Raw genomic sequence first — 18,166 nt, forward strand, 5'->3', positions numbered from 1 at the left:
TTTTGTGTAATTAATTAATTATAGCTGTGTAAAATAAATCTCTCCTATTGCAAAAAGCAAAGAAGCAGATCGATCAATGGGCATGTGTTAGGTGCTTATGATCTATATGTGCCCTCAACTGGAGTTGGCCTAGTTAACAAATTTATTTAATTTTTAGAAAGGGGTGAACAAATAATTTCAAATTATTCATTGGATACCGGTTTTTAATGTTATGAAAAGGAAAAGACGTGAAAATAACTATGACAACCCCTATCATCATTTATTTTAGATTTAGTTTGCTAATTTTACTTTTATATTTCTCTTTCTGATAATATGAAAGGGAACGTATAGGAAGATTCGAATATGAAATAAGGCAAATCTTGCTCACTTTCTACTGTTCCTGTTTCGCTTGTCCACACCAATTATTGTTTCTTAACAGATGTTGTTGTTGGTTGGTGGACCTACCATTTCAACTGCCAATTGCATCTAGTTTTTTGGTGTATAAAACAAGGTTTTTGCTCTCAGTGCTCTCATTTTGATTTTGATTCGCAGCTTTGGTGGTTGCAATTACCAACCATGTTAATTCTAGCAAGGAAAAAAAAGCCATATAACAGTTATGCGTTGAGATTTCCCCAATGATTATCTTTTCTAGGATTTGACTAGCCATGAATATACTAGTTACATAAATAAAATTTATACATAGTTAACTAGAATAATGGAACATTTATATGTAAGACATTTTATTATCTAAGAAATTTCTGTTTTTATATTGGACGGTTAAAAGAAATAACAGATAAGCGACATTTTTTTGTTTGTTTTTTGTTTTAAAGGAAAGTTACAGTTTATTTTATGTTGTTTGACTCAATCATTCTACTCTTGTGTGATGTCAAAGCAATATAAAAATTCTCATTTTATCTTTATATGCGTTGGCCCTTTGTTATCGAACTTCTCCACAATACTTTCATTTTTTAAAGTAGAAGACATTTGAGTCTGGTTCATTAATGTACTTGGACGTGAATGCATAAACTATTGCTGGGTCTTAAGCTTCAAGGACGTTTATCTTCCTGTAGCACCTAAACATCCAATTGGGTTTGAGTAAACTGAAGCAGCTTTGCCAAATGAGTTTAACGAAAGGATTTAAAGTAGATGGTTTGCTCATGGACATTGTGGACGAGTATTTTTCAATTATATTGACATAATAATTTCATTTAATCTAAATTATGTATGTGTATTTTTTTTTTCATGCATTTCAGGGTTTTATTTTATTGCTTGTACTTTCTCAATACATCACAAAGCACTATGCTGCGAACTAGTTTAACATACATTTAATACCTGTTTGGCTGTTGCTGACCTCGATTTTTAGAAAAGGTAATATACAAATAGAACTTTTTTTGGGCACGGCCAAATAGAACTTCTTTTTTCATTATCAAACCGGGCAAATAGAACTTCAATTGCTTATAAAAACAACTTAGTTAAAATAATGAACCCTTTTTTAGAAGAGAATGTCAAGGAGAAAGGAGAGGGAGGAGAAACATTGTTTCACAATTAAAGATGAGTTTGAAAATTATTGAAAAACACCCAACCCTCACACTTTAAGATATGTAGATATGTTTTGGGGTTGAGTTAAAGTAAAACTCATATTGTATGATGATATCAAAGTCTATTATAGATTTATTAAATGGGTCACTAATAGTTTAATCATGTACCAAACCCAAAAGTATTGGACGTAAGGAAGTATATTGAGAAAAACTCAAAATTTCACATCGGTTAAAGATAAAGTCAAGATATAATATATAAGTGGAGTAATTCTCGTCCTTTGAACTAACTCTTTTGGATTAAGTTGAACCCAAACACATATTCTAAGAGAAACATTTGATTAACCGAACAAAGAAAATAAACAAAGACAAAGGAAGTTAAACTCTCAATAAAAGCACATTAATACAGTATCACTGACGTGAAAAGCAGTAATATACATCAGTCTTTTTTTTGACACTAAAATACACCAGATAACAAAGTTTCATCATTATTTCAAGACCATCAAATAGTATTTGATTCACACAGCTACTTCTTCTGCACAGAATAGAGGCAAATGTTTTAGGCAGTTGCTGTGCTAGTTTCAGATGTTGCTGCTTCACCTTCCCAGAAGGTAGTCTTCTTCCCAGTTTTGGAAACGGTCTGCAGAACTGTGTCTGGCTGGACATTTCCTTTCACTACCACCTTTTGTTCCTTCAAATCAATGTCATATGATTCCACACCTGCGAATAAAGATCACCACTTATTATTCTTCAACATTGGAAGAGGAACTTTGGTTGGTATACAGTCATTGCAATGACTTTAATCCATATTAAGATTCCATCTCAACATGTTTACTTCTATCATATTCCTTTACCACGGGACTCTATAGAAACAAATTGGCTACGAAGCTTGGATTATTTTCTTATATATATAATAGATTATAGCAAAAGGCTGTCAGTTTCTATGTAGAAACCACATCAAATTCAGCGTTGCATTCTAATAACCAGCATTAACAGAGTCATTGACAACCTGAGCAGGGTATTTTTTATGATTACAAAGAATTAACCACAAACATGAAACACATACGATCAAACAATCACAATCCAACAGGAAAGAGAAATAACGTTAAGAGATAAAAGCGTTAAAAAGAACTTTGAGCTATTTAACATTACTAATGACCTCAAAATGTTCTACTACTTAAGTCATGTAAGGGCACATGAAACACTCATAGTCATAGATAGCACAGGAATACAGGATAGGGAAGGAAATAAAGTTCAGGAAGGAGCTTCAGAATCAAACAAACAGCTGACACATTTTTGCAACTGTTGAAGTTTCCGGGTTTTAGGAAAGAGAGGGAAACAGAGATATAAAAGATAATGAAACGTTGAATTGACATTTACTGAAATATAATGCAATGTATTTGTTGTGTTTGATATTAGAAGATAAGAAAGTACGGTAACCAATCCCAAGAGATAGTGAGGAAAGAGGAAAAGTAAACTTAGAGGATAACTTTAAGATATTCTTATATATGATATTTTCATATGTTCTATCAGAATTCAGAAACCAAAAACTTTTGAGAATTAAGATGTCATGCTGACAACATATCTGGACTGACAGAAATTGACCAAAGGCACAGAACTACAAAGTAAAGTGGTTGTGTGAGAACCATTTTCATGTTGATATTGGGTATTAGAGAGAGTTTGCACTAACAGTTAATCAAAATGTTGCTAAATACAATATAATGGCAATTTCAGTCCAAGGGATTTGACATACCATCCAATTTTCCTAGAACTCTCTTCACTGCTCCAACACATCCTTCACATGACATACCAACTTTGAGGACAACAGTCTGTAATCATAATGCATAAAATTTCATATTAAGAGGGAGAAAAAGGAATAAAAAATCATCTTAATTCTAAAACCCCAATAACCACACATAAACGAATACATTCAACTTTGAATTTAAGAAACACTATGATCAATTTAAGAAGAGGGAGGGAGGGGGAGTCTGCAAATACAAATTGAAAGCTACACCGACAAGCTTTAAAAGAAAAACAAAATAAACGTTTGAACACTAGTTCATCTGACCAAACTCTTTTAGATCCTTCAGACAGATCCTCTATACCTAGTAATAGTAACAAAAAAGAACAACACCACGCCATAATCTGAAAATTGTTAGCAAATAAGAAAGAACCAATCAATCATATCTAGTATTGGATTTGAACTTTGACCAACAATAACAGACAACATTCTAATTCAACTATTCCTGAGCAGAGGAAGCAATCACATCCCTTAATTGTTAGAGCATATAATCAGGAATAAAGTGTTGAAAACAGAGATCTAGCATGCGCGTTATACAAAAAAAAAAAAAAAAAAAAACAATGGTAGCTGAACAAGTAAGAAATTCTGCAATAGTTGACAGAGAAACCGATGGTTAATGAAAATCAAATGCATTTAATTTTCGCCCAATCGTGTTATAATCCTTGCTCTAGTTTTAAGGGTTCCCAACCAAACACAGGAATTCCTAATTTTTTGAAAAGTCAAACAAATGATTCCAATAAATAATTGCAGATATAACAATTCAGAAATTGCTAGCTATGAAGTCCAGAACACCGAATCAGAAATTGAGGGAAAAACAAGAGAAAAATAAAAAGCAAAATTGCACCTGAGACATGGTTACGGGATGGACGACAAAGGAAGAAATGAAATGATATGATTGGGTTTTGGGGGACTTAGTTTTTATTTTTATAGGCAACGCAAAAGCAGACAATAACTTTGGGTGGCGTGAGGTGAGTTGGATTCATTTATGCGACGTCAAACCAACGCACTCGTATGCGATTACGTCAAATCACGCATAAAAAACATGGAGGCATTTTTTTAGTATAATTATTTTGGTTTTTTTATTTTATCTTATAGCATACTATGTTTGATTTTAGGAAGAGAGTAAAAAGCTAAATGATTTAAAAGTTGTTTGGGAGAAAAGAATAAAAAAATTATTTTTTTTAAAGTAAAAGAAAAATAATTCTCATTTATATAAAATTATATAAATATCCTTAATAAAAATAAGTATACAAAAATAATGATAAAAATGTAATTTTTTACCAGAAAGAATTTCTTGTTTCATGGATTTATCAAATTGATTAATAGATTTTGCTACCCTATTTGTTTTGACCAATTTAGTAAAATACTAGAGGATTATGCTAAAGCATTGTGAAAATAAAATATTTTTGTCTCGCAATTTTACAAAATTCAATTTGTTTCAATATTCTTTTTTATGCTTTGAGTCCATTTTTTTTTTTACAATTGATCGAGGGGTTTAGGTTATCTCTCTCATGAGAGCAACACATTCAATAGTTTTAATTTTTGTTAATTTTTGCAAGAAGATTTTGTTAGAATATTTATTAATGAATTGATAAATGTACTATTATTTTAAAAATCATGTTAGAGTGTATTTAAATTATTTTTATTTATTACTTATTATTTTAATCTTTATATTTTGTATAAATATGTCCATGTCTATGTATTTTTTGGCCTTAGGTAAATTTTATATGCGAGTCTTATCTATTTTTGTTTTATTCTTTCACTTTTTTGTGTAAAAATTGTTAATTAAAATTTAAATTCAAGCAATATTTTTACATCTCATTCAATAGTAATTTATTCTACTCTATCTTACAATATAAACTATCTCAAATTGATTCTAGAAAAAATTAATTTTGAATATTTTTAACAAAGACAACAATTACAATTATTATTAATTATATTTTATAAATATTAGATGCATATAAAATGATTAATTTTTTAATGTACTTTTAATATTTTTAATAAGACATTAATTTTTCTCAGTATTTATTTTAATACCTTCAATTTAAGGAGAAAGGTTAAGACCAATAATATCAAATTAATGCTCACTAAAACTTAAATTTAGTTCAAGATAAATATTTTTTTTCAATTCACTTTCTTTTTTACAATTCTCAACTATTATAATTCAAATAAAAAGTAGAAAATAATTTTATATTTTACAATAACAAAAATGTGTAATGTCACCACTCTCATTTTCATCAAAATATACATCATTTTCTTTTTATAAAATTTAATCACTATATTCATTTTAATATGATTCTTTTAATATAAAGTAAATGGAAACTAATTTTTTTATAATTTTTAAATGAATTATAAACTTCTCAAGTGATTTATAATATATCTGTGTATGCATATATTAAAATTTTATAATTTTACTAACAAAATAATAATAAACAATATAATAAAATATATTACCTAATAATTTTAATTTAAATTAATTTTTATAAATACATATAAAATTAAGAGCTTGATGGCCTATGGCAATGGTCTAATTCGCCTTACCATTACCACTGTACTGTGTATAAACAATCTATTTAAAAACATCTAATCCTAGAATTAACGAATCTATGCATTAAATGCGTCTTCGTACATTAGTTATTTCTTTAAATACTCCTTTTGATTTATTCTTTTGTCTGCTTTAGAAATGGTGATGGACTACATTGTACATGCGTTTTTTTTTTATGCTAAAAAAGTAAGGTAGCAAATTGAATTTTAGTGGAAAATTCAAATTGAGAACCTTTCTCTCCTCTTTTTCCTTTTTCCTTCTTCCTTTGTTACGAAATCAATTTTGTAATCCTGTAGTTTTGGTATCCCTAATTTACTCAATCCATAATTTTAGTTTCTTATAAAAAAAATAAAAATATGTGATTTTCATATTTTTTTAAATAATTGATTTTTGTTAACCTTCAATTTCAAGCCATTGATTATGAATTAAAAAAAAGTTGACTACTAAATCACTGATATGATATTATAATATTATATTTTTTTAATCATTAATTTGATTAGTAGAATATTTAATTTAATTAAAACTTATTGAAATCATCTAAGAATTTATAGTGATTTAGTCTTTTGTAAATGAATCTAACGGGTTATGTATTAATAATATAAAATAATTTTATACTATCATTTGATTATAAATTATTATTTGTATGACTTTTAAGGTAATTAATATAATAAATAAATAAATATATATTATACATGATGAATTATTATTAGATGATCGTGTAAAATTATTTTATAGCTATTTTTTTTGATAATTTTTTTAAATTATAGTGAACTGGCTCTTTTTTCCCAAACCTAATATTACAAGTAAATTTGGTTGCTTCCAAAAGAAGTGATTTTTATTGATGAAAAATGATTGTTATTATTCTCCCTTGTTTAAATATCTATCATTTTAAAAATATATATAATTGTAATTTATTCATTGCCTTCAAAATCAAGAAAGTATTATGTTTTTCTAATTACTTTCTTATTTCTTGGCCTTTTCTAGAATTAAAAGATATTTTTTTTACTATACATTAATCTTCTTATATAAATTTTTTTCTCACTAAATATATCTCTTATCTCTTATATAATGCATATGGAAGTATATCAAGCCAGAATTTCTTTTTATAAAAAAGGAGAATATTTAATTATAACCGATTAAATTAAAAATTAACAAATCAAATTTTGTCGTGCATTCTGCAGATACTTCTTTTCATCATTGATAAGTTTATTTCAGGCAACAAGGTTCATGGCTATGATCAACATTGGTTCTGGCTACTTGCGTGACAAGGAATATATTGAAGGCAGAAATTATGTGTCCTCCTTTGTTGGGATAAATTGAGATCATTGATGCATTATTCACTTAATTTTCTATGATGAAGATGAAAAGTAATAAAATTGTTGAAATACAAATGTGATGAGACTTTATCTTAGACTTGTACTCCAATAAAGATTAATATCATAAGAAGTCTTGGTCCAAAACTTAAAAGAACTAATTGAGCATGGTGCGTTGGAGATGCTCCCACATGCAATATTCATTTGACTTGACATATTTTCAACACACAACTCAATGGGAGGACCAGAAATAATAATTAATGTCAAGTTTGTATATACTTGATTGAATTCATGTAAGGAGGAACAATGTGAAAACATAAAGTTTTACACAAATTGATTTATGCTCATTTACTCAATAACTCAATTGAAATATTTTAAATACTAGTATTTAAGGTTTTACAGAGCTAAGGATAAGATAACATAATGATAATTGTTATGTGTACGTAATTTGAATATTTATATCACGTAACAATTATCTAATTTTTCTTTCTTTTATTGCTTCTTTTATGTTAAAATATTAGGAATTTAGCTTCTTATGAGTTTTTATCTAATAGATGCTAAAGTTAGTTAATTTATAGTGTTTTTTGATGTATTTTTTGTAGAGTTACACAAGAGGAGGCCTAGAAGAGGGTTGAAGAATTGGAGTAGTACACTCAGCGCGTCAACAATCGCTTAGCATAATGAGCTAACTTGGAAGCCAAGCTTAACACATCTTTGGAGGCTTAGCGCGCATCTATCGGCTTAGCCTGTATCTAGCGACTTAACCTACATCTGACGGCTTAGCGCAGTCACTTATGCTAGCTGGATTTTGCATGTGTGTTTAGCGCGTATGTGCAGACTTAGCGCATAATCAATGTCGAAAAACATGACTGTGCTACGTTTTAAAGGACAAAAAAGGGGAGAAACTAGGACAGTTCTTAGAAGGACCAAAATAAGGAGTTAGGACACGAGAGAAGAAGAAGAACCCACTCATTTGGGGATCCTTTCCTCCATTTTCTTCCACACCTCTTGTTTCCTTTTTATATTAGTAAACATCTCATGACAATAAGAGACTAAATCACCCATTGTTGAGAGCTCAACAATTAAACACTCTTGATGTAATGATTCGAATTATCTGTTTAATGTTATTTGGATATTATTATCTCTTTTTTGTGTTTTTATGGTTTGATCACCCATGCTCATATAGTTTTATAGGGTTTATGCATTGAAAAATGTTTATCTCCTAAGAACTAGATAAAAGCATCTAGGTAATTCATGTCTAGGAATAAAATGATATTATTTAGTCTTATTTATGCATCTTTATTTTTAAAGCAAATTATTTGATGTAGCTCTTAAGGGATTAAAAGTGAAATTAGATACTTTAGACTCTTTCACATGAGGGATCATGGTTAGAGTAGGTTAGTGAATGAAGGTAATGATAAGAATAACATTAAATAATGAAAAATCCTTAATGTTGTAGTTTCAGTAGGCTGAGTTTCAACATGTTTCATAATTCTACTTCAACCGACAATTCACCCTCCGAGTGTTTGTATTCGATCTCTTTAATGTGTTCTACTTAATTATCTTTGTTTATGTTGAATATCACATTTCGTATCATTATTAGATCAATATCAAATTTAATTCATTAATTGCTTAAAATTGGACATATATAAACTCTGAGTACAGTCAAAATTCCTATGCACTCGACTCGATCTTATCGTTTTAAAATAATAATTGGACGAATTGATATACTTGCTAAGGAGTTAACACATAATTCCTTAAAGATTAAAGTTTTTTCTCAAAGTTTGCTGAGAGAAGAATACAACATCATATAGACTGCATACCAACCATTTTGAGAAAGGTGAACTCCCTCCCAAAAAAATGAAAGCTCTGGTTTCTTACATAAACAATATTTCTTTTCTCCTTTCTCATCCACACTTCCACAAGAATATTCCATACTCACACCCTCACAACATGGTTGCAACGGATTCATCAATGTTGGGTTTTCTGCACGAGTGAAGGAGAAAAAACAAGTCATCATCAAGAGATTTTTTATTTTTCGTTTAAAAATGCAATCAGAAATAAAGGCATGGTCCCTATTATAACCATTTTGCTATGTCTTCTGTTTTCTATAAGAAAAAGAAGGTATTGCAAAACTAAATCATCTAATGCTATCTATAATGATTAATAAATAAATGTACATGCGTGTATACACAGATAGTAAAAAAGATTGTAAAATTAGACAAGCGATGGAGTTCGATCAAATTCTAAAATAACAAACTCGTAAGCATATATAAAGTTGACATTTGGCATTGTTTAATTGAAACTTGAAAAACCTTTTGAAATATAAAATATTTATGTTTTTCTTCAACAATTTGACCCATGAAAAAGAATAGTGAAAGCACAAGAACTTACCAGAATGCCTTTTCTGCATAGTTGAAATGACAGAGAGGAAAGAGTTGTAAAGGTCTAGTGTCACAAACACTGGTTTTCCCAATTCCTTGTTTAGTTCTTGCACAATTTGGAGTAGCATTTGGCTGTGATTTTGGGAGATCAAGTTGAAAGGCTCAAGGCATTTCTCATATGAAGATGCCACGGTTAACAAAGGCATACACCCTATAGGCTCTAATAACCCGACAGCTATTTTATTTATTCCCAAGCTGTGGATGCGTCTAAGATTTAAAGACATTTGCCTGATAAGGATTGTAGTGAAAACTGGCATATCCTGCCACACACAAAAATGTGAAAAAGATATATAGCAATGTGATATTCTATTAATTAAAAAGGATATACAGATTGAAGAAGATTTCTATTTTTGGTGGATATAGCGGAAGGGCTAAGAAATTTGGAAAACTGGTAAAAAATTTCTACATAATTCTAATTTAGTCAGTATCAGCGAACAAAATTAGAAGATTGGATCACCAAACCGTGCCAAAGATGTATGCAGACAAAATTAATTAGCTTAACCACTCACTTGTATGCTCCCATGTTGTCGTAGTAGAAATGTAGCATAGTCATTACCCGCAGCATTCACTAGAGCAACTGAGCTTTCAAGGTCAGCTTTAGTATAGACTTTTTCTTTGATTAGATTCTCAAATGAGTCAATTTGGACAGTCATGTTTGGTCCATCAACCGAAGTGTTGAAAATACCACTCCCTCCATGAGCAAAGTTCATACCATATTGTAGTTCCGAGGAATTTCTAAATATATAAGGTGTGGGGGATTTAATTTTCAAATATGAGGCTGCATGTACCATATCATGATATCAGTCGCATAAAAGAAATGACCAAATTAAAATTAGGACAAAACTTACATACAATTATATAAGTATTATTTCTATAGATGTTGTTTGTATTTGGAGTTTTACTTTGATAATATGTGAAATAAATGTTTCCATTAAAGGTTAAACATATTATCCTGGTGAAACTTCAATTCTAGTCAGAGAACAACACCTATAAAACTGTATGTAAGTTTTTTTTTTTTTTCTTAAAATAATTACACGATGCTCTAGAATCAGTAAGGTATTACCAATGTAATCGGTGAGGACACAACCATCAGAGAACCTTCCAGCAGGTTTACCGGGAAAAGTGTCTCCACTAGGAGGCTTATATGATGCTGAGTTCACCGAATTCCCTGTGTCAACATAAGAGTCTCCAAAAACAAATAGTTTTACCTCATGTGACCGTTTATCTCCTTCCACTTCTACAACAATGACATAGCTGTATATATTAATATCACGAACCAAAAAAAATGAAATCCAAAGCTATCTATGTAACTTGATTGTGATGTAGCTCATAATGTGTACCCCTTAGAATGAAGAGAAGAAGAAGCAGAGTGATTACTGATGATACAGTTTGCTTCACCATTGAGGATATGTGGGATGACACAATCGGGACAGGTATGAGTATGGGTTGCTTGTGTACAAGTATCTAGAGATTTATGAGAGACTAACTTCAATCAGATTATGCCACTGCCATCTCTAGATTTTTGGTGCGAAAAAGGAGCTTAAGGCCTATCTAGTCAATGTAATTGTACCCACAACTTGACATTTTCGTCACGGTGGAACATTCTTGAACAAGAAGTAATACACAAGGGAAAATTTCCTTAATCACTTTGAATACAAGTTCTTTTGCACAAAACTCTCAAAACTCAAAGAACCCTTTCACTCACACACTACCTTTACCAATGACTCCCAAATAAAATAAAGACTATTACTAATTAATTTACTATTGTTCAACAACTATCTGTTGAAACAAACTGATGGGTCATCTGTACTCAACAATCTTCACCATGCACACTAGACTAGATGCATGCATAAGGTTCTTTCATAATAAGTGGGATGCACTTTAATTATCAAAGTGCACTTCAATGTATATGACTCTCCCTAGGCCTTTTATTTTATACTTATAATTGTATCTTCTTCTGGTTAAATGGCTTGTTGAGTACAAGTGGCACACTAGTTTGGTAACAATTGTTCATCATGTGACAACGTGTACACCCATTCTCATCATACTCGCCCACATACATGCAAGCAAAGGACACTTTTTTTTTCTTTTTCATTTTCTGTTACTGAGATCTCTCAAACTCTAGCTCTTTCTTTCACTTATTTCACGTTGTGTCTCTCCTAACTCACAATTATCTCACACACACAATAACATAAAAATCTCTCACGTTCAGCTCTCTTGGACTTCAAGCACACTAATGTCGTGCACGCAAACTAGAGTCATGCACTGCACTTCACCAGAAAGAAAACAGAAAAAAAAAAAAAAGACATCACACATGCACCCCCCGCCACTTCGTACGAGCACATATCTCATTTTTTTATGTCACATAGCTCAACATATATAAAAATTAATATTTCTCACTCTCCTTAATTACTGATAACTTTTTCTCATTGGACATTCTGTCGACACAATGATAATTATTTTGATTAGATATAAATTTACTATCTTATTTAAATTAAAATCTGTTATAAAAATGAGTTAGTAGTGATAGTAATTATTTTGAATCCATTTCCTTATTATTTATTACGAAAATCGTAGGTAGTTAATTAATGATAATAATTTTGGATAGGTTAATTTATTGTTTGATTATTACAAAGACTTTGTCTTAAATAAAATAACTCCAATAAAAAATACTAATAATATTCATTAACTCGTCCATTAAGATTTGAACATAAATTTTTATAATTTCAAAAAAGAATATATCTAATCCTTCCAGAATGCCTTGGTTTCGATCACTAACTTTGATTAATTCCAAACAATTCATAAGTATGGGGTCTATGTTTTTGAATTTTCTATGCAAATACGACATGGTGTAATGTTTTTTTTTTTTACTTCTTAATTAAATCATTTTTTTATTATACCTGATTTTATTTTTGTTTTGGCAGATATATATGTTTGTCATGAATTTAAGTTATTTTATTGGTTGCCAATTAATTTGTTAAGTGATGTTATTTGGCAAAAGCTTACAAATGTACAATTCAGAAGAAAAAGAAAAAAAAAGCTTACAAGTGTACATTACACCACTTCCAGTTATGAACAAATTATCACTTATTTTAATCACAAATTTCGAAACCTTAATGCTAGTTATTAGTATGCTCCCAAGAAAAGAAAAACAATTTATAATACTAATACCCCTCCATTCTTTTTTACAAGCAAACAAAGTTTATTTATTTATTTCTCAAATATAAATACAACTTAATTATTTTTATCTTATTTAATGAGACTATGTTAAAAATAGTACTCTTCATTTAATGTGGGGTTTGTATTTCATATCAAGTTCCAATAAAAAATAATTTAAAAAATAAAAAATTTTATTTTTTGAATTAAAAATAACATATTTAATAAAATTAACTAATTTTTTAATAAGTATAAAATTAATTAATTTTTACTTATAAAAAAGAATAGAGGGTGTACGATGTTACTATAGGACGAGTTTGTGACCAAATGTTGGACCATATATGCAATAACTTTGAAGGATTAATAGATTATTTTTCATCATGGAACTAATCCAAATACACTAATATTGATTAGAAGTTTTTTTCATGTAATAAGTTGGCCAAGAGTAGATTGCAATATTGTGTAGACTGCAAACCAACCATTTTGAGAAGGGTGAAGTGTGTCCCAAAAGAAAGAAAGTTTCGGGTTCTCACATAAACTGTATTTCTTTGATCCTTCGTCATCCAGACTTCCACATGAATCTTCCAAATTGTTTCCCTCACAGCATGGTTGCAACGGATTCATCAGTGTAGACTTTTCTGCATAATGTAGAAAGAAAAAAAAACTGTCATCATCTAGAGGTTTTCTTATAATTATGCAATTAGATACTCAGTGCTTATCTTTGAAACTATCTATAGTCATAGTTTCTGATATTTCCATTATTCTATTATAATTTTTTTTAAGAAAAAGAAAGTAATTGCTTGCACAAAATCAACTAATTAATGCTATCTATGATGACTAGCTAGAGTAACGGGAAGAAGAAGAGAAAAAAAGATTGCATATATAATAACTAGAAAAGTTCAAAATAACAAATTATTGTATGCATATATTGTTGAAAGTTAGCATCATTGAGATTTTATTATTATTTGACGCATTCATTTCAACACACTGTTAGTCTTATTAATTAATTACGTAGGTCTAATCCTTGTTAGCATTTCCCACATAACCCAATAATATAGATTCTGTTTTAAAGCATATGTCATATAATAATGTCTTGTTAGCATTTCTCTTGCTGACATGATTTAGATATATAAAAAAAAGATATTGCTAACAAATGTGTCATAACAGTATTGATTAAGAAACCAAATCAAAAAAATATTTAATGTGAAAATATTAAGAGAAGACAAAAAAGATTATAAATAATATATATTTTTATTTTTCAATAAAAATATTTCAACTTCAATTTTTTTAATTAATGTTCTAAGAATCCTGATTAGCATTTTTCATAAAAATAATTCTTCAAAAAATAAATATTAAATGCTATCCTCTACAATTTTATCCGTAGCGTGTTGAAATTCTATTTAAAGCACAATGAGAACTAACCTGCACGCTTTTTCTGCATAGTTTCAATTGCAGAGAGGAAGGAGTTGTAGAGGTCCAGTGTTATGAAAACTGATTTGTCTGCTGCTTCCTTGTTGAGTTCTTGCACAGCTTTGAGCAACATTTTGTTGTGATCTTTGGAGATCACGTTCAAAAGGCCAATGCAGTTCGTACGGAAAGATATCACATTTAACACAGGCAAACACCCAATTGGCTGTAATAACCCAACTGCTACCTTTTTTATCCCTAAGCTGCGAATGCGTTTAAGATTTACAGACATTTGCTTCACAAGGGATTCCATGAAGCCTGGTAAATCCTACAAAAGAAAACCTAAAATACTATTCACATCTGTATTACTATGTTATGTTATATTCGTAATAATGAGCATAGCTACATTTGGAAATGGACTAGTCTAGTTTTAGAAAAAGTTTTTGGGATTTGGGATTTCTTATTTAATCCTCAATCAATTTCCCTCTTAAGGTCGGTTCATATAAGAGTAAACTGATATTTATAATTGCGACTTCATACCTTAGTTAAATACTAATCCTGTTTTTTTTTTTATAAAATTTTATCTTATTCTTACTTTTATTTCTTATTTCCAAATATTTGAGAAGGTTTTTATTATTGTTTTAATCAAATTAATAAAAATAATATGATTTTTTTTGTAATTATCTATAAAAAAAATAGAAGATAGTTCCTCCAACAAAAAAATCCTTAATAAAACTATTCTACAATTTGATTCAAATCACATAGCAAAATGAGACAATAGGAACACGAAACATAGTGCCAAATATAAACATAATTATTAGAATGACCACTTACAATAATGCGCCCAGTTTTTAATGCATTTGTATAATCATTACCACCGGCATTGACGAGAGCAATTGAGGATTCAAGATCATGTTTGGTATAGATATTTTGTTGGATTAGCTTCTCAAATGAGTCGATTTGGGCAGTCGCGTTTGGTCCATCAATCGAAGTACTGAAAATACCGGTCCCTCCATAGGCAAAGTTTATACCGTAGTGAAGATTAGATGAATTTCTAAAAGTATATGGTGTGGGGGATTCAATTTTCAGAAAGGAAGCTGCAAGCAATTAGCATGATATCAGTGAAAATAAATAAATACTGTCCAAAATTAAAGAATTAAAATCACTTTTTCTATTAGTTTTAATATATACTTAATGTCATTTCACCCCTTGCCGATTCCATCGCGGCTCTCTAATTACAACCTCAGTCATTTATCTTGAACAAGAATTGTAAAGTTTGTGTGGTGGAAGTGATAAAATGGACCACCTGATTCAATGCAAATTGCAAGCTACAGCGAGCCAGATCCAAAAAGTCCAAATTCAATTTAGGTCTCTAAAATAAAGTTCAAATTCTGTAAAAGTCTTTTTTTGGGAGATGGATTTGATGAGTTATAATTTGTGGATCAAATTCCTACGGAGTCCTAATTAGATTATACTAATAAGACTTATGTTTAATTTAGTATCAAAATTTTAAGTCACCTCTATTATTAGTCACATTAGTGTATAGATTATTGACTATATCTTAGCATAGCATGACAACTTATAATCAGAGTAACACGAAAAGGGATAGGAATGTGAGACAGGAATTTCAATCCATATACAAGATGCGGCTTTTATTCAAGGGGTTTTATTTTCTACATTCATTTAGTATATAGGATATAGGGCTAAGTGTTGGACTATATTCATAGTCAAAAGTACTAAATATATAAAAATACTCAACAAATGATTATTTAAATAAAAACTTAATCTAATCAACTTTAAGCTATAATTTCTTCCCATTGTTTCTTTTTAGATTTTCAATAACTTAATAGATACTATAGATATTTAAAAAATTTCATAGATATTCAAACTCACAAATACATAACTTGGTTACTGGTTTTTATGATGCTGATGGCACTGGTGATATTCAACAAGCTGAGATCATGGTTTGAATTTGGCATGGAAGAAAGGGTATGATGCCCCAATCGAAATATGGTTTAATTTGAATTTGGCATGGCTTCAGTTAGGTTGGTAGGTTTAAGTTCATAATGTATGATGCCGCGCCCCATTAATCCAAATATGTCTAGCCAATTTGGTTCTTTAAATTTAAAGTTGCATGCAGAGCAGAGAGAGTGAATTAAAGGAGTTAGTTAATTACCAACGTAATCAGTGATGATGCGACCGTCGCAGAATCTCCCTGCAGGGTTACCAGGAAAAGTGATTCCACTGGGAGGCTTGTATGATTCTGAATGCACGAAATTCCCAGTGTCAACATAGGAGTCCCCAAAAACAAACAGTTTTACAGGGTTGCTGTTGTATACCCCATAAGACCTTTTAGCCCCTTCCACTTCTACAAAAACACATGTAAATATATAGCTCTAATTACCAACCAATTATAAAATGAAAGGGGAATTCAATTTGATTGTGATGCTACCTAGGATTTCAGAATGCATAACATACCTGTGAAAATGAAGAGGAGAAGAGAGATTATGAAGGGAATTAATTGCTTTGCCATTGATGATCCCTGTCAGATTGGTGAGATTAACCTTCTTTGTGTTGGTTGACAAGGCAAGGGTAAGTTTATATACTCCAAAAGAGGCAGAAACTGAAGTATTTATGTTATGAATTGGGGGTCTTGGCCTTTCTAGTTTCTTCCTTTTCTCTGGATCTTGATAATGATGTTTAAGTGGCATATAGCTGGTTTAACTATAGTAAAACAATAAAATAAAATAAAACTAACATTATCTTAAATCTTAAACAATTTATATTTTTGGGTAACAAAATAATAATCTCTTAAATATTTTATATAACAAAATTTAAAATTTTATCTTTTAATGGAATTAAATATTTATTATAAGATATCAACTTCCTCATCAAAATTATTTTACTTTACATGCATTAATTATTGGCAATTAATAACTAAGAAACATTTAATGTGTTTTTGTTAGACATAAATTTTTACTCCCTCCCTTCTTTTTATCTGTCTTTTAACGTTTCTATGTAAAAATTTCAATATTCAATAATGTTTGTTGATCATAATAAAATAGTTACGATGCTTGCAATTTAATTTTTTTTTTCATTTTTACTCCACAATAAATCAATATGATTATGTGTAAATTAATTAAAGATTAGATGGAAAGTAAGAATATAATGGAAAAAAGAATAATTAATGTTATCTTAAACTTTAAAATTGACAAATAAATAGAAACAAAATATTTAAAAAAAATAGATGTAGTAATATTTAATAATAGAGAAGTTTAATAACTTATCCAAAGGTAGACACGAGGTGATGCAAAGGTTAAGTCTTCAATGAAATGTGATGGTGTGGCGTCAATGGTAATGTATGACAAGCGTCTCCTATTGTTAGCTTGTGAGTGAGAGAGAGAAGTTGGAGAATGAGTAGTGGTTATAATACCCGTTGAGAGACATCATATATATTAAAGTTTTTTGGTGGGTAAAGTCGTTAAGGTTATTTGAATGGTACGTGGGATTAGGGTTTTGAATTTTTCAGGTTCATGTTCATGTTCATGACATGAAGACCTCTACTCGTTGTAGATGAATTATGGTCAAGTGTCGATGTTTACACGCACGGTGTGGAGTGCTCAAAAGTGGTTGATGGAGGGGGAACCAGTGGCCTACATATACATATATTGTAATAAATTTGTTTATTAATTCTACGAGATCGTTGAGGGATATTATGAAGATGAATCTCTAAAACAAGAGTGTTAAGCGGTTTCAGCTATGTATTCACATAGATCTAGCGGTTGAAAAGTGGATCACAACAATCTTAGTGTACACTATATTTTTGTGTGTTATTTTTTTGTTTTAAATATAAATAAAAATAATAATAAATGATCCCAAAAGATAAAATAAATTTGAACTATTAATAATATACAAATAATAAACTCCTTAAAATTCCTGTTAAAATTGAGTGATTATTCATAAAAAAAAATGATAAATAATAAATC

The 18,166-nt window shown here is 29.7% G+C and overlaps 3 protein-coding genes across 3 annotated transcripts; all 3 read right to left on the reverse strand.

Annotated features, from left to right (window-relative positions):
• Positions 1–1,892: 1,892 nt before the first annotated feature.
• Positions 1,893–4,317, reverse strand: LOC100799342 (copper transport protein ATX1). The gene is made up of 3 exons (XM_003536270.4): positions 4,160–4,317; positions 3,268–3,343; positions 1,893–2,234 (listed from the first exon to the last, which is right to left on the reverse strand). Exons 1-3 carry the CDS (start codon positions 4,166–4,168, stop codon positions 2,074–2,076), a joined length of 246 nt encoding a protein of 81 aa, XP_003536318.1. The 5' UTR covers positions 4,169–4,317; the 3' UTR covers positions 1,893–2,073.
• A 4,555-nt stretch (positions 4,318–8,872) lies between these two features.
• Positions 8,873–12,939, reverse strand: LOC100790884 (GDSL esterase/lipase At5g03610). Its single transcript, XM_003535460.4, has 5 exons — positions 10,958–12,939; positions 10,681–10,854; positions 10,127–10,395; positions 9,568–9,877; positions 8,873–9,159 (listed from the first exon to the last, which is right to left on the reverse strand). The coding sequence occupies exons 1-5, from the start codon at positions 11,016–11,018 to the stop codon at positions 8,951–8,953; spliced, it is 1,023 nt and encodes a 340-aa protein (XP_003535508.1). The 5' UTR covers positions 11,019–12,939; the 3' UTR covers positions 8,873–8,950.
• A 176-nt stretch (positions 12,940–13,115) lies between these two features.
• LOC100790363 (GDSL esterase/lipase At5g03610) lies at positions 13,116–16,795 on the reverse strand. The gene is made up of 5 exons (XM_006589321.4): positions 16,659–16,795; positions 16,357–16,548; positions 15,015–15,277; positions 14,196–14,508; positions 13,116–13,411 (listed from the first exon to the last, which is right to left on the reverse strand). The coding sequence occupies exons 1-5, from the start codon at positions 16,711–16,713 to the stop codon at positions 13,197–13,199; spliced, it is 1,038 nt and encodes a 345-aa protein (XP_006589384.1). The 5' UTR covers positions 16,714–16,795; the 3' UTR covers positions 13,116–13,196.
• Positions 16,796–18,166: the final 1,371 nt, after the last annotated feature.

Source organism: Glycine max, chromosome 10, assembly GCF_000004515.6.
Source record: "Glycine max cultivar Williams 82 chromosome 10, Glycine_max_v4.0, whole genome shotgun sequence".
Lineage (NCBI taxonomy): Eukaryota > Viridiplantae > Streptophyta > Magnoliopsida > Fabales > Fabaceae > Glycine > Glycine max.

Excerpts from the sequence above, each read along its gene's own strand:
- LOC100799342 (XM_003536270.4), bottom strand. Across the intron at positions 2,235-3,267 it reads AGTTCTAGGAAAATTGGATG|GTGTGGAATCATATGACATT; the intron begins GTATGTCAAATC and ends CTTTATTCGCAG.
- LOC100790884 (XM_003535460.4), bottom strand. The coding sequence starts at position 11,018 with ATGGTGAAGCAAACTGTATCATCAGTAATCACTCTGCTTCTTCTTCTC. Across the intron at positions 10,855-10,957 it reads TCTTCTCTTCATTCTAAGGG|AAGTGGAAGGAGATAAACGG; the intron begins GTACACATTATG and ends TCATTGTTGTAG. Across the intron at positions 9,160-9,567 it reads TATGCAGAAAAGGCATTCTG|AAAACCCAACATTGATGAAT; the intron begins GTAAGTTCTTGT and ends TCACTCGTGCAG.
- LOC100790363 (XM_006589321.4), bottom strand. The coding sequence starts at position 16,713 with ATGGCAAAGCAATTAATTCCCTTCATAATCTCTCTTCTCCTCTTCATT. Across the intron at positions 16,549-16,658 it reads TCTCCTCTTCATTTTCACAG|AAGTGGAAGGGGCTAAAAGG; the intron begins GTATGTTATGCA and ends GTGTTTTTGTAG. Across the intron at positions 13,412-14,195 it reads TATGCAGAAAAAGCGTGCAG|AAAAGTCTACACTGATGAAT; the intron begins GTTAGTTCTCAT and ends TACATTATGCAG.